At 43.4% G+C, this 14,052-nt stretch overlaps 1 protein-coding gene across 4 annotated transcripts in view; it reads left to right on the plus strand.

Moving 5' to 3' along the window:
* EXOC6 (exocyst complex component 6) overlaps positions 1 to 14,052 on the plus strand; it is a 263,669-nt gene that overhangs the window by 209,461 nt on the left and 40,156 nt on the right. For all 4 annotated transcript variants that reach the window (XM_073685247.1, XM_073685249.1, XM_073685246.1 and 1 more), the window contains one exon: positions 13,238 to 13,311. In XM_073685247.1, the coding sequence (XP_073541348.1) occupies positions 13,238 to 13,311 (74 nt within the window). The remainder of the gene's footprint in view (positions 1 to 13,237; positions 13,312 to 14,052) is intronic.

The following is a 14,052-nucleotide window of genomic DNA, read 5'->3' on the forward strand; positions in this document are numbered from 1 at the left end:
ATCTGATCTGACAACTTGGCACTATGGAGGTTGCTGCTGTTGCCGCATATCCATGTGCGACCATTTCTCATTCATAAACTTGGAAAATATATATTTATATTTGTACACGATGCCGTCAACACATGGTTGTGTCAATGACTGGAAGTGCATTGCATCATTTTCAGATCACACATATATATGTGTGTGCTAGATGGCCGAAATGTCCTCCTTTTTGTGACTGGTTTACTTTGAAAAACCATGATTGCTTCCTGGGGTCTTCATGCCCTGGATTGGGTCCTGGTCCAGGACTTTGCTCCAAATTCAAAGAGCAACTAACTTGAAGATGGGCCAATAATTGGCAAACAGGCGTTCATAGGAAGGGTTGTTCCTGACGGATGAGCAAAACAAACCTTTTTTTCAGGTGTGATGATTTTTATGATGGCATAAAAATCACTGTTAGCAGCAACACATTGTCCTGTCCAAACAAGACATATCTAGCATCATATTCTACATGCACAGAACGATTGTATTAGCGATGGTTCTGTGAGTGTGGAATATTCATTGGCCGGTAAACAACTGCCAATGAGCTTACACTGCTCAAGAAATAAAGGGAACACTTAAACAACACAATGTAACTCCAAGTCAATAACACTTCTGTGAAATCTACCTGTCCAGTTATGAAGCAACACTGTTTGTGAATCCATTTCTCCTGCTGTTGTGCAAATGGAACAGACAACTGGTAGAAATGATTAGCAAGATACCCCCTATAAAGGAGTGGTTCTGCAGGTGGTGACCACAGACCATTTCTCTGTTCTCATCCTTTTTGGCTGATGTTTTGGTCACTTTTGCATTTTGCCATTGCTCTCACCCCTAGAGGTACAGTAGCATGAGGCAGAGTCTGCACTACAACCCACAGAAGTTGCTCAGGTAGTGCAGCTCATCCAGGATGGCACATCAATGCGAGCTGTGGCAAGAAGGGTGGCTGTGTCTGTCAGCACAGTGTCCAGAGCATGGAGCAGATACCAGGAGACAGGCCAGTACACCAGGAGAACTGGAGGGGGCAGTAGGAGGGCAACAACCCAGCAGCAGGACCGTTACATTCTCCTTTGTGCAAGGAGGAACAGGAGGAGCACTGCCAGAGCCCTGCAAAATGACCTCCAGCAAGCCACTAACATCCATGTGTCTGCTCAAGCTGTCAGAAACAGACTCCATGAGGGTGGTATGAGGGCCCGACGTCCACAAGTGGGTGTTGTGCTTACAGCCCAACACCGTGCAGGGTGATTGGCATTTGCCAGAGAACACCAGGATTGGTAGATTCCACTTTTTTGCCCTGTGCTCTTCACAGATGTGAGCGGGTTCACACTGAGCACATGTGACAGACGTGACAGAGTCTGGAGACACCGTGGAGAGCGATCTGCTGCCTGCAGCATCCTCCAGCATGACCGGTATGGCAGTGGGTCAGTAATGGTAACATAGTAACGTAGGTTAAATAAAGACCTAGGTCCATCAAGTTCAACCTACCTCCCCCAATTGTATATTTTGTCTACTTTAACTGTGACCCACAATGTTATGTGTACTGAGGAAATCCTCCAGCCCTTTTTTAAAAACTATTATAGTGTCTGCTATCACTACCTCTTGTGGTCGGATATTCCACAATCTGACTGCTCTGACTGTAAAGAACCCTTTCTTGTTTAGGTGCCGAAATCGCCTTTTTCCACCCGTAATGAGTGCCCCCTGGTCCTTAGTATGGTCTTTGGAAGGAATAAGTCCTGTGCCAGTCCTTTGTACTGACCACACATATATTTATACATGTAAATGAGATCTCCTTCGATACTTCATTTTTCTAAGCTAAACAAGCCTAATTTTTTCACATATGAGAGGCTTCCATCCCGTGTAATAATCTAGTTGCCGCCTTTGAACTGACTCTAACTTCTGAATATCCTTTTTAAAATGTGGAGTTCAAAACTGGATCCCATATTCTAGATGTGGCCTCACCAGCGATTTATAAAGAGGTAACAATACTTTGGGATCGCGGGATTTTATTTCTCTTTTTATACATCCTAAAATCTTGTTTGCTTTTGCGGCTGCTGCTTGATGTTGAGTACTGCTGCTCAACTTACTTGTAACCAGAATGCCCAAATCCTTCTCCTGTTCTGTAGTCCCGAGTATACTCCCATTTAATGTATATGCAGCAATAGGATCACTCCACATTTATCTACATTAAACCTCATCTGCTAAGTGTTTGCCCATTCAGTCATCTTATCCAGGTCATTCTGCAATATTGTAATGTCAGGATCAGATTTTGATATCCTACACAGTTTGGCTTCGTCAGCAAAGACTGACACTTTACTCTCAATCCCATCCACAAGGTCATTAATAAAGAGGTTAAAAAGAATCGGTCCTAGCACAGATCCCTGCGGTCCAGTTTGCTGACTATGTCCCATTTAGAGAATGTACCATTTATGATGACTCTTTGTTTCCTATCATTTACCATCTACATATAGTTCCCCCAAGTCCTTGCTTCTGTAGCTTCAGTATAAGGCTGATATGTGGTACAGTATCATATGCCTTTGCAAAGTCCAGATAAATCACATCAGCCGCATTACCAACATCAGATTTGCACTTACCTCCTCATAGAAACCCAACATGTTGGTTAAACACTACCTATTTTTCATGAATCTGTGCTGATTATCATTTATTATATTATTCTCTGCAATATATCTCTGTGGTCATCTCTTATGATGCCCTCAAAAACTTTGCACACTACCAATATCATAGTAACATAGTTTGTAAAGCCGAATAAAGACTTGCGTCCATCAAGTTCGACCTGTTAGTTCTGTAATTGCTAAAGTTGATCCAGAGGAGGGCAAAAACCCCAAATGATTTAGCCAATCTTCACCTGAGGAAAAATTCCCTCCCGACTCTGAAACCAGCCGTCAGAATAAATCCCTGTATCAACCTACTATTTTATTTTATTTTTAAGTATACGTGAAATCTGTCCGGTATCTAGAAATGCATCCAGTCCCCGCTTGAACTGGTGTAGTGAATCCGACATTACCGTCTCCTCACTCAGTGAATTCCATATTCTCACTGCTCTTACCGTAAAGAACCCCTTCCTATGCTGGTGCTGAAACCTTTTCTCTTCCAGTCTTAGTGAATGCCCTCTTGTTACCGTAATATCCCTCCTTTTGAACAAATCCCGGGCAAGATCTCTATACTGTCCCCTAACATATTTGTACACATTTATTATGTCCCCCCTCAACCTTCTCTTTTCCAGGCTGAATAGTCCTAGTTTTGCCAACCTCTCTGGGTATTGCAGTCCCTCCATTCCCTTTATTAATTTTGTTGCCCTCCTTTGTACCTTTTCAAGCTCATTTATATCCTTTCTATATATTGGGGCCCATAACAGAGCACAGTATTCCAAGTGTGGTCTGACCAGTGCTTTGTACAGTGGAAGAACAATGTTCTCATCCTTTGCAGCTATACCTCTTCTGATACATCCCATTACCCTGTTTGCCCTTACAGCAGCGGCCTGACTTTGGGCACTCCAATTTAGTTTGCTATCAATCAAGATGCCCAAGTCCTTCTCCATCTCTGAATTCCCCAATGATTTCCCATTCAGTGAGTACTGGTGACTTCCATTTTTCCTTCCCATATGTATGACCTTACATTTCTCCTCATTAAACCTCATTTGCCATTTAATGCTCCACCTACCCAGCTTATCCAAATCCCTCTGTAGGTCTGCACTGTCCTCTTTTGTATTAATTGTTTTACATAACTTTGTGTCATCTGCAAATATTGATATTTTACTATTTATCCCGTTGACTATGTCGTTAATAAAGATATTAAATAACATTGGGCCTAGTACAGACCCCTGTGGTACCCCACTAGTGACGCTTACCCAATCTGAGTATATTCCATTTATAACCACCCTCTGCCTTCTATCCTTTAGCCAGTTAGCTACCCACTTGCAGACATTTTCCCCCAGCCCCATCATTCTCATTTTGTATACCAACCTATTATGTGGCACGCTATCGAACGCTTTTGAGAAGTCGAGATACACGACATCCACTGGTTCCCCCTGATCTACTCGAGAGCTAACCTCCTCGTAGAAGTCAATCAGGTTTGTTTGGCAGGAGCGATTCCTCATGAATCCATGTTGGTTCAGGATTAAAAGATTATTAGCATTGAGATGCTCCGTAATTGTCTCTTTAATGAAGCTTTCAAAAATTTTGCCCACAACGGACGTCAGACTCACCGGCCGATAGTTTCCGGCGTCACTTTTTGCTCCCTCTTTGAATATTGGCACTACATTCGCCTGTCGCCAATCAAGTGGCACAGACCCAGTCTCAACAGAGTCCTTAAATATAAGATATAACGGTCTGTCTATCACATTACTTAGTACCCGTGGGTGTATGCCATCAGGTCCTGGTGATTTGTTTATTTTAATGTTACTGAGGCGTTTCTGTACCCCAGCTTGGGTTAGATTTGTCATACTTAGTGGAGGATTAAGTTTGTCACTTCTCATTTCTCCTGTTAGTTCTATTTCCTTTGTGAAAGTTGTCGAAAAAAAATTATTTAATAGATTAGCTTTATCCTCATCTTTCTCTATGATTTTGCCTTCCTCACTTTTTATTGGTCCAAATTATCCTATTTAATCCTTTTACTATTTATATACGTAAAGAACAGTTTGGGATTTGATCTACTTTCCCTAGCAATACGTTTCTCTGTTTCCTCCTTCGCTAATTTTATTTGTTTTTTGCAAGTTCTCGTTTTTTCCTTGTAACACATTAGTGCCTCCTTACTGTTTTCCTGTTTTAATCTCTTGAATGCCTCTTTTTTGCTATTTAACGCCCCTTTTACGTTCTTGTTCAACCATATTGGTTTCCTCTTATTTCTGGCCCTTTTATTCCCATACGGTATATACCTCTCGCACTGAGTATTCAGAATTCTTTTGAAGGTTTCCCATTTACTATTCGTATTCCATTGATTAAGTACTTTGTCCCAGTCAATAAGTTGAAGGTTTTCTATCAGCTGATCAAACTTCGCCCTCCTAAAGTTTAATGTTTTTGTTGTTCCCTTATTGATAACCCTACTGAAGGGCATTTTGAAGTCGATAATATTATGATCGCTATTACCTAGGTGCCCCCCTATCTGTACCTCAGTTATTCTATCAGGCCTATTAGTCAATACTAAGTCCAACAAGGCCTTCCCTCTCGTTGGTTCCTGCACTAGTTGGGAGAGATAATTATCCTTAATATTTGTTAAGAACCTTTTTCCTTTCTGAGATCTACAGGTTTCTGTTTCCCAGTCAATATCCGGGTAGTTGAAATCCCCCATTACAATCACTTCATTATGTTTTGCTACTTTGTCTATTTGTCCTAATAGCAGATTCTCATTCTCCTCTGTTATATTGGGTGGCTTATAGCAGACCCCCAGTAATATTTTATTATTATTTTTTGCCCCCTCTATCTCTACCCACATGGACTCGACCCCCTCTTCTCTCTCTCCTATATCTTCCCTTAGTCTGGGTTTTAGACATGACTTTACATATAAGCAGACTCCTCCGCCTTTCCCCTGTTTCCGGTCCCTTCTAAATAAACTATAATCTAATAAATTTACCGCCCAGTCGTAGCTATCGTCTAGCCAAGTCTCTGTTATACCTACGATGTCATACCTCTCCTCCGATATAAGCGCCCGCAGCTCATCCGCCTTATTGGTCAGGCTTCTTGCGTTGGTCAGCATGCAAGATAAAACTTTGGGGTTATTTAGCATCCTATTCTTCACTAACGATCTAACTGTACTATCCCCACCCCCCTCTCCACCCTCATTATATTCACTTCTCCCCTTCCCCCTTGCTTGCCTCACATCCCACCTATTTCCTTGGTTTCCCCCCCCCCGTCTCTAGTTTAAAAACTCCTCCAACCTATTAGCCATCTTCTTCCCCAGCACCGCTGCACCCTCCCCATTGAGGTGCTGCCCGTCCCTACGGTAGAGCCTGTAGCCGACCGCGAAGTCGGCCCAGTTCTCCATGAACCCAAACCCTTCTGCCTTGCACCAACTCTTTAGCCACTTATTCACCTCACTAACTTCCCGTTGGCGCTCCTGTGTGGCTCGCGGGATTGGTAGTATTTCTGAGAAAACTACCTTGGAGGTCCTTGCCCTAAGCTTCCTACCTAGGTCCCTGAAATCATTTTTAAGGACCCTCCATCTACCACTCACTTTGTCATTGGTGCCGATGTGGACCATGACTGCTGGGTCTTCGCCAGCCCCACCCAGTAACCTGTCAACCCGATCCGCGATGTGCCGGACTCGAGCGCCAGGGAGGCCGCACACCGTTCGGCGATCCCGGTCTTTGTGACAGATTGCCCTGTCTGTCCCCCTAATAATAGAGTCACCCACTACCAGAACCTGTCTTGCCTGCCCTACACTTCCCCCCTCCCCCTCATTACTGGAGCATACACTCCCCCGGCGGTCAGAGGATCTGTCGTGCTCCAATAATGCCGGTTCTGAACCAGCCTTCCAATACTTCTTCCCTCTATCCCTCCTAACTGTTATCCAGCTCCCTGCCTGTTCAGCCTGCACTTACTGGACAGTAGTTACCTGGATCCATCTTCTTACCTTTCTTAAATATCGGTACCACATCAGCTATCCTCCAAGCCTGTGGTCAGAGAGTCTAAGAATATGAGATACAGCGGTTTGTCAATTACTGAGCTTAATTCCCTCAGTATCCGTGGATGAATACCATCTGGACTGGGGGATTTGTCTATGTTTAATTTGCTCAGACGCAAGCGTACTTCTTTTTATGTTAAACTAGTTATATCAGGTAGTCAACTTTGATTTTTGCCTGGTTGAATGATCCCTGGAACAGATGGTTTATTGGTGAACATGAATGAAAAGTGTCTGTTTAATATCTCAGCCTTTTCTTTGTCCTCTATAATTATATTGTTATTGACGTCTTTTAAGGGTCCGATACCATCTGTTTTCTTCTTTTTGGCATTGATGTCACTGGTGATTTGTTTCTCTGTAGATAACTTTGCTAGCTTGATTTCTTTTTTACATTTCTTATTTAGGTCTTTATACTCCTGAAATGCTATTTCTGTATTCTCGGCCTTCAAGATTTTGAATGCCCTTTGTTTTTGTCTTATTAAATTGTGTTGGAAGGCATTTCTTTGGAGGGCTGCACAGCCCTCCATGTACTAGCCAGAGGTACCCTTACTGCCCTTAGGTACCCGGATGAGATCCTCAGATGCTTTGGACTGGCCTGTCCGTTTCCCAGACCTGAATTCAATTGAGAACATCTGAGACATCATGTCTCGTTCCATCTACCAATGCCACGTTGCACCACAGACTGTCCAGGAATTGACTAATGCTTTAATCCAGGTCTGGGAGGAGATCCCACAGGAGACCATCCGCAACCTCATCAGGAGCATGCCCAGGCGTTGTAGGGAGATCATACAGGCATGTAGAGGCAACACACACTACTTTTCTTGTCTTGAAACATTTCCACTGAAGTTGGATCAGCCTGTAATTTGATTTTCCACTTTGATTTTGACTATCATTCCAAATCCAGACCTCCATGGGATATTAATTTTGATTTACATTGATCATTTTTATGTTTTATTGTTCTCAACGCATTCTACTATGTAATGAATAAAGATTTGCGACTGGAATATTTAATTCAGTGATATCTAGGATTTGGTATTTTAGTGTTCCCTTTATTTTTTTGAGCAGTGTATATGTGTCCTCTATATCTTACTATAGACTGTAAAAGATGTCATAAAATAACAGGTGTATATGCAAAAGACAATCAGTGCCTCAGCATATATGATCACAAAATAAGGGAAGTACTATCATCAATGAGAGTAAAGTAACAGCAGAAATAATTATATAATTCTAATTATATGATCAGTGCTATGGCACAGACAACTTATGTGCCCAAATTGAAAACAGTGGATGATAAGTGCATACTCAGCTCACCTCATGCACGTCACTGACAGCGTGGGAAAATTCTCCTGCGCTTGCAGTGAGCGTGAGAGAATTCTCCTGCTCAAGCGCTGAGCGCAGGAGAATTCTCCCACGCTGTCAGTGACGTGCATGAGGTGAGCTGAGTTCATTGTCGGCTTATCTGGATGCCGTCACAGCCAGACACTGAGGAGCGCAAGCATGCCTGCGCTTCTCAGTGTCTGCGGCATGGCAAGCTGGATAGCAGCTTTCGGCTGCGATCCAGCCTGTCATCTGAATGTAGCCGAGCTGAAACTGTCCTGGGAACCATGGAAAGGTAAGGATGACGTTGCTTTGTTATTTTACTTTTATTGCAGAAGACATTGGCTTCAGCTGGAATGGGCGTGATGGTAAGTATGGTTTAATTTAGAACATTAAAGAATTGTGTGTTTATTTCAATTAAAGGACTTTATTCTGGGTGTTGTGTTTTTTTTAAATACTTTACTAGAAATTCATGGCGGTCATGTCTAATATTGGCGTGACCCCATGAATTTCGGGCTTAGGGCCAGCTGATAATACCAAGCTGGCCCTAACCCCTTTATTACCCAGTGAGCCACTGCACCAGGGCCCTGGATGAGTTGGTACAGCGCCAGAAGATGGCGCTTCTATGAACGCGCCATTTTCTGGGGTGGCTGCGGACTGCAATTTGCAGCGGGGGGGGGCAGAAAGCTTGGGCCTCCCTGTGCTGCGGATTCCAGCCCCCAGCTGCCTAGTTGTACCTGGCTGGACACAAAAATAGGGCGAAGCCCCACTTCAATTTTTTTTTTTAATTATTTCATGAAATTCATGAAATAATTAAAAAAAAATACGTGGGGCTTCGCCCTATTTTTGTGTCCAGCCAGGTACAGCAGGCAGGAACGGGCTGCCCCCAACCACCAGCTGCCTATTTGTACCTGGCCGGACACAACAATATAAGGAAGCCGTTTTTTTTTTTATTAAGAGAATTCTCCCACGCTGTCAGTGACGTGCATGAGGTGAGCTGAGTTCATTGGACATGACTTCGGCTCATCTTTATGCCGTCACAGCCAGACACTGCAGAGCGCAAGCATGCCTGCGCTTCTCAGTGTCTGCGGCATGGCAAGCTGGATGGCAGCGTTCTGCTGCGATCCAGTCTGTCATGTGAATGTAGCAGAGCTGGAGCTGTCCTGGGAACCATGGAAAGGTAAGGATGAGGTTGGTTTATTATTTTACTTTTATTGCAGGAGATCGTTGGCTTCAGCTGGAATGGGCGTGACGGTAAGTATGGTTTAATTTAGAACAATAAAGAATTGTGTGTTTATTTCAGTTAAAAGGACTTTATTCTGGGTGTTTGTGTTTTTTTTAACTTTGACTATGGGGTTAGTAATGGGGGTGTCTTATAGACGCCTCTCCATTACTAACCTGGGCTTGATGTCAGCTGGCATTATAAGCTGACATCAACCCCAGCCCTATTACCCCACTGCCACCGCTACAGGGCAGTGGGAAGAGCGAGGCTAAGTGCCAGAATTGGATACGCCATTTCTGGGGCGGCTGACGGCTGGTGTTTCTAGCCTGGGAGGGGGCCAATATTCATGGCACCCTTCCTGGGCTATTAATATCAGCCCCCAGCGTTCTGCCTAGCCTTTGCTAGCTATTAAAATAGGGGGGACCCCACATCATTTTTTTTATGGGTCCCCCATTTTAATAGCTAGTAAAGGCTAGGTATTCAGCTGGGGGTTGATAGTAGTAGCCTGGGAAGCTCCGTGGGTATTACCCCCTTCCCAGGCTTCAAACATCTGCCCCAGCCGTCTGCTTAACCTCCGCTAGAGACTAAAATTACGGGGAACACCACGCCAATTTTTTTTTTAATAAATCCTTTATTTTAACACTAAATGACAAGTACAGTAATCAACACTGTCACTGTACTTATTATATATGTGACTGACATGTTTCTATCTATCTAATCTATGTGTGATGCTCTATTCTTTCTGTTCTAAATTGTCTGGTACCGGTGTATGCCGCTGATGAATTGCCGGCTTTTTTAAAGAGACGGGTGCATGAAAATCGGAGGGCACTAGTGTGTTCCAAGTGCCCTGCTATGTTTTTCATGCACCCTCCTATATACCCTGCCTGCCTGTCTGCCTATATATTATGCCTGCTTGACGTTTAATTGAGCACCGCTCCCATCGATTTGTGCAATTTTTGACCTTCTGCAGACCGCCGGGGGGGACCACCAGAAAAATGCTCGAGTTTCCCATAGACTTACATTGGGCTCGTTGCTCGGGTCGAGCACCCGAGTATTCCAATGTGCTCGACCCGAGCTTCGAGCACCCGAGCATTTTAGTGCTCGCTCATCACTAGTTATTACCCATAATATGTTCAAGGAACACGCCACATCACCTCCTCAACGCACGTTTCGCATCCTCTGCTTCTTCAGGAGTCGTTGACTCATTTCGTTGACAGCGGCCTCTCCTTGCTTCACCATAAACATGAAAGCTTGGTCAACTTTGGAGAGAGGGGGAAAAAGCCGCTGAAAGACACCCCTTTCTGTCACTTCCTAAGGAGGGAAAGCAAACAGATTGGGTGCTTCTATACAAACTGTCTGGTCCTTTATCTACCTTAACATCATCTGTCTGGAGACAGTTACGAGGCCTTCATGTACATTAGATGGTTGGCCAGTTGCTCCACGATCTGCAAGTTTGAACAACTTTAATATGTGTGGGGGCCTTGATCCACTCGCAATAGATACAGACATGAATTGGACTCAGTGGAAAGTAAAGCTATCATCAAGGCTTTTTTCTATGGTTATGACACTCGATAATAATACAAAGTGCAAATTAAAACACCCAGCGAGAGTTGTATGGACGATTCCCCAGTTGACAGCTGGTACGATTTGGGTAATCCGATCACATTCAACTTCCTTTCAAGAACCTCGAATGAAAAAAAAAATCACTCTGTTCATACATCTCTATGGTGACATCCACTTTAGACGTAGAGAATAGCATTCCCCGCCGGTGCTTAGGGGCTTACACTTGATGTGTGCACGTTAAGCTCCCTCCCACCTCTGAGGGTTTCCACCTTAATGGCTGTCTCACCAGAAGTTGACTTTTCCAAGGAGCAGACGCTATAACAAAAGCAGATGTTTAAAATATGTTGACAGCTTCAGAATTAGTATCATCGAAAATCCTCCTGTAATCGTTCCCCTCGGGGCATCAGTAAGCTCTCCGTGATCATAGCTTGTTGCATGTTTTAAACTTAAGGCAGAGAAGCTCTTGAAAATGTAATGTAATTGAGAGAAGAAAAGATGCTTAAGTGACATGTTAAGAATACAGGTATAAAGTGGTATGAGCAGTAATTGATGAGAATTTTACAAGCAGCTCATAACAAATGAAGTTATAAAGAGCAACATGGAAAATGCCTTTCATGAAATATTACAAGAAACAGTGACCATGTTTGTCGATGGTTTTGTTGCTTAAGGATTTATAACAATACCACCTTAAGTCATCTCACCTTTGCTCCATGGACTTGACTCAACTTGCTCGGTTACAGGCAGTGCCGATTACGTGTTCATGGTCTCATTCATTCGAGTGCATTTGCCGCCATTATTTGCCTCGTGGTCCAGAATGTTTTATTCTTCGTTTGTTAAATTATAGAACAATTACAGTCAGTGGTTGATACCTTTTAATGGCTAACTGAAAAGATGGTGTGAAGACCCGGGGGTCTTCCGTGCGCGTAACGCTACTCAGACAACACAGGGTGAGGGTAAAACAGCGTGACAACACTTTATCGAACCACAAAGCTGACAATAAACACTCAGAACAGTCCCAGCAAATACCCAAGATGGTACAACATTACACAGTTTCACCCTTCCTTCTCCGCCCGCCTGGGATAGAACAGCTGCGACATTGGAGACTTCCAGGGCCGACTACCTCAACCAATAGGCCCCCGCTTCTGGCGAGCCTCCACAGAGTGAAGGTAGCGGCAAGCTTAGGAAGCTAGCAGTCCATCGAGGTACAAGACCAGGAGACCCGAGGGTCCAAATCTTGCCTCTCCGAGCATTTTTCATGAGGCCAGGTGACCGGTGGGTCCCTCCTGGCAACTCCAAATGTCTCCATGGGTTCTAGACGACTGGTGGGTCCCTCCTAGCTACCCCAAAACAACATATCCATGGGGCCAGGTGACTTCTTCTTCCTCTCCTGGACTCCCCAAAATGTATCCATGTCTCTCTGATGGTTAATGGAGCAGATCCGAATCTTTCCAGTCAGGGCCTCTTACCCTTAGGCTAGAATCATGTAAAATACAAATCTGTGTCTCTTTAGATGCCATGCAATCCATCTACTTTCCTGAAGGATGTCTCCCATTCTTCTTCCAAAGTCCTTCTGATTCTCTGTCCCAAGACTGAATCTGACCCCAGCACTACAGACATCCCTGTTTATATTTACATCTGTGTCATATTTACATCAAGATGTAAAGGTGCATGACTCGAGTATCCACAGCTCATCCCCCAAGGTTGACTGGCATACACCCTACAATGGTATTTAACATATCTAGAAAACATTCATTGTTCTAGCTTATCTAATTACATAGTTTGTATCACAGGGGCTCTTGTAAATACACATAATTTTTTCAGAATCAAAGAATAGATAACATTCAGGGTTATACAAATAATAGTCTGTGTTAATCAACTAAAGAAGAACACAGATTAAAGAGTCAAAATAAAAATAAAGGTGTGCTGCTCTTGACAGCAGAAAGTACGTCTGGTATAATTAAGATTTTACTGTGTATCTTCACAGATGGTAACAAATTGCAAGCTTTCGAGACTACTCAGGTCTGTTCATCAGGTATAGTATAACACAAAATCTGCAGTCACATATTTATACACAACAAGACACAGACATAAAGCAATAGATGAGACAAGTGACGTGAAGCAGAACTATCATTATGAGAGAGGGATAACAGTTGTGACCGTAAATATTGGAATAGTTCATAGATAAGGAATGTGAGTTTTATTGTCCTGTGATTGAATTCTGGTTCGGAGCTTTGATGCACCCACAGGTCTGAGGAGCACATTCCTTAATTGATGTAGAATAACATCTCTTCAGATTTTGTATTATTATACTATGCCTGATGAAGAGACCTGAGTAGTCTCAAAAGTTTGCAATTTGTTACCATCTTTTCAATTAGCCATTAAAATGTATCATCCACTGAGGACTCTCAAATCTAAATATTTTTCAGTCAATTGAGAAAAATAAATGATGAACTTGTTATGTAAAATTCTATCAATCTGCTTTTTCAGTGTTTGCAAGTTCTGATCCAGTCCCCGGTTTCCAGGAGGATACTCTGCAGTTGGCATTCATTGACCTCAGACAAGTAAGTCTTGTTTTTATTCATATGTGAGTCTTATGTCTCTATGGGTAATTTATGTAATGGTGTTAAAGGGAACCTGACGAGATTCAAGGGCAGCATAAGTCAGACGATGGCCTCCTCCTATCAGCCTTGGGGAATGGGGTGGGGAATAGCCACTAGGGACCTGCTCAGACTAGTCATCTTAGACACATAGTCCATGGCTGGGTATTCAAGTTATGTTCTCCCTCAAAGTAGCCAGTGCTGGATTCATGCTGCCCATTTTTTTTTTGGACAGCCGTAGAGATGAGCAGATTGATTTGTGGGACGACATGACACATGGATGATGTCTCACCAGCGCTGGCCAAAATTCCATGCCAGAGACGCCGGTTGGTAAGAGATTTGCGGGCGGGACTTCCGTCAAGCCGCCAGATACCACTGACCTGGACACTGGACCGGAGTCCCACGAATCAATCCACTCACCTCTAGACAGCAGGAATCTCATGTCAGGTTCTCTTTAGAAATAGTTCTGAGTGATGAGGAGATCCAGCTCCAATTTATTTGAAGAGTTCAAAACTTTTTTTAATGAAAAGTTGAATGACTTTTTTTTTTTTTTAAATCAAACTCCTTATTCAACCATTGTACAAGTTTCCCTCATTACCTCCTCATGTCTCTGAATTTCACACTCTGCCTTCTACTATGTGATTGACAGTTAGTATTGCTGCAGCATGGAGGGCAGAGATAGGCTGAGAACGGAGCTGTAACCAG

This window comes from Phyllobates terribilis, unplaced genomic scaffold (genome assembly GCF_046119375.1).
Source record: "Phyllobates terribilis strain yellow unplaced genomic scaffold, ASM4611937v1 Scaffold_5__5_contigs__length_657084704, whole genome shotgun sequence".
Lineage (NCBI taxonomy): Eukaryota > Metazoa > Chordata > Amphibia > Anura > Dendrobatidae > Phyllobates > Phyllobates terribilis.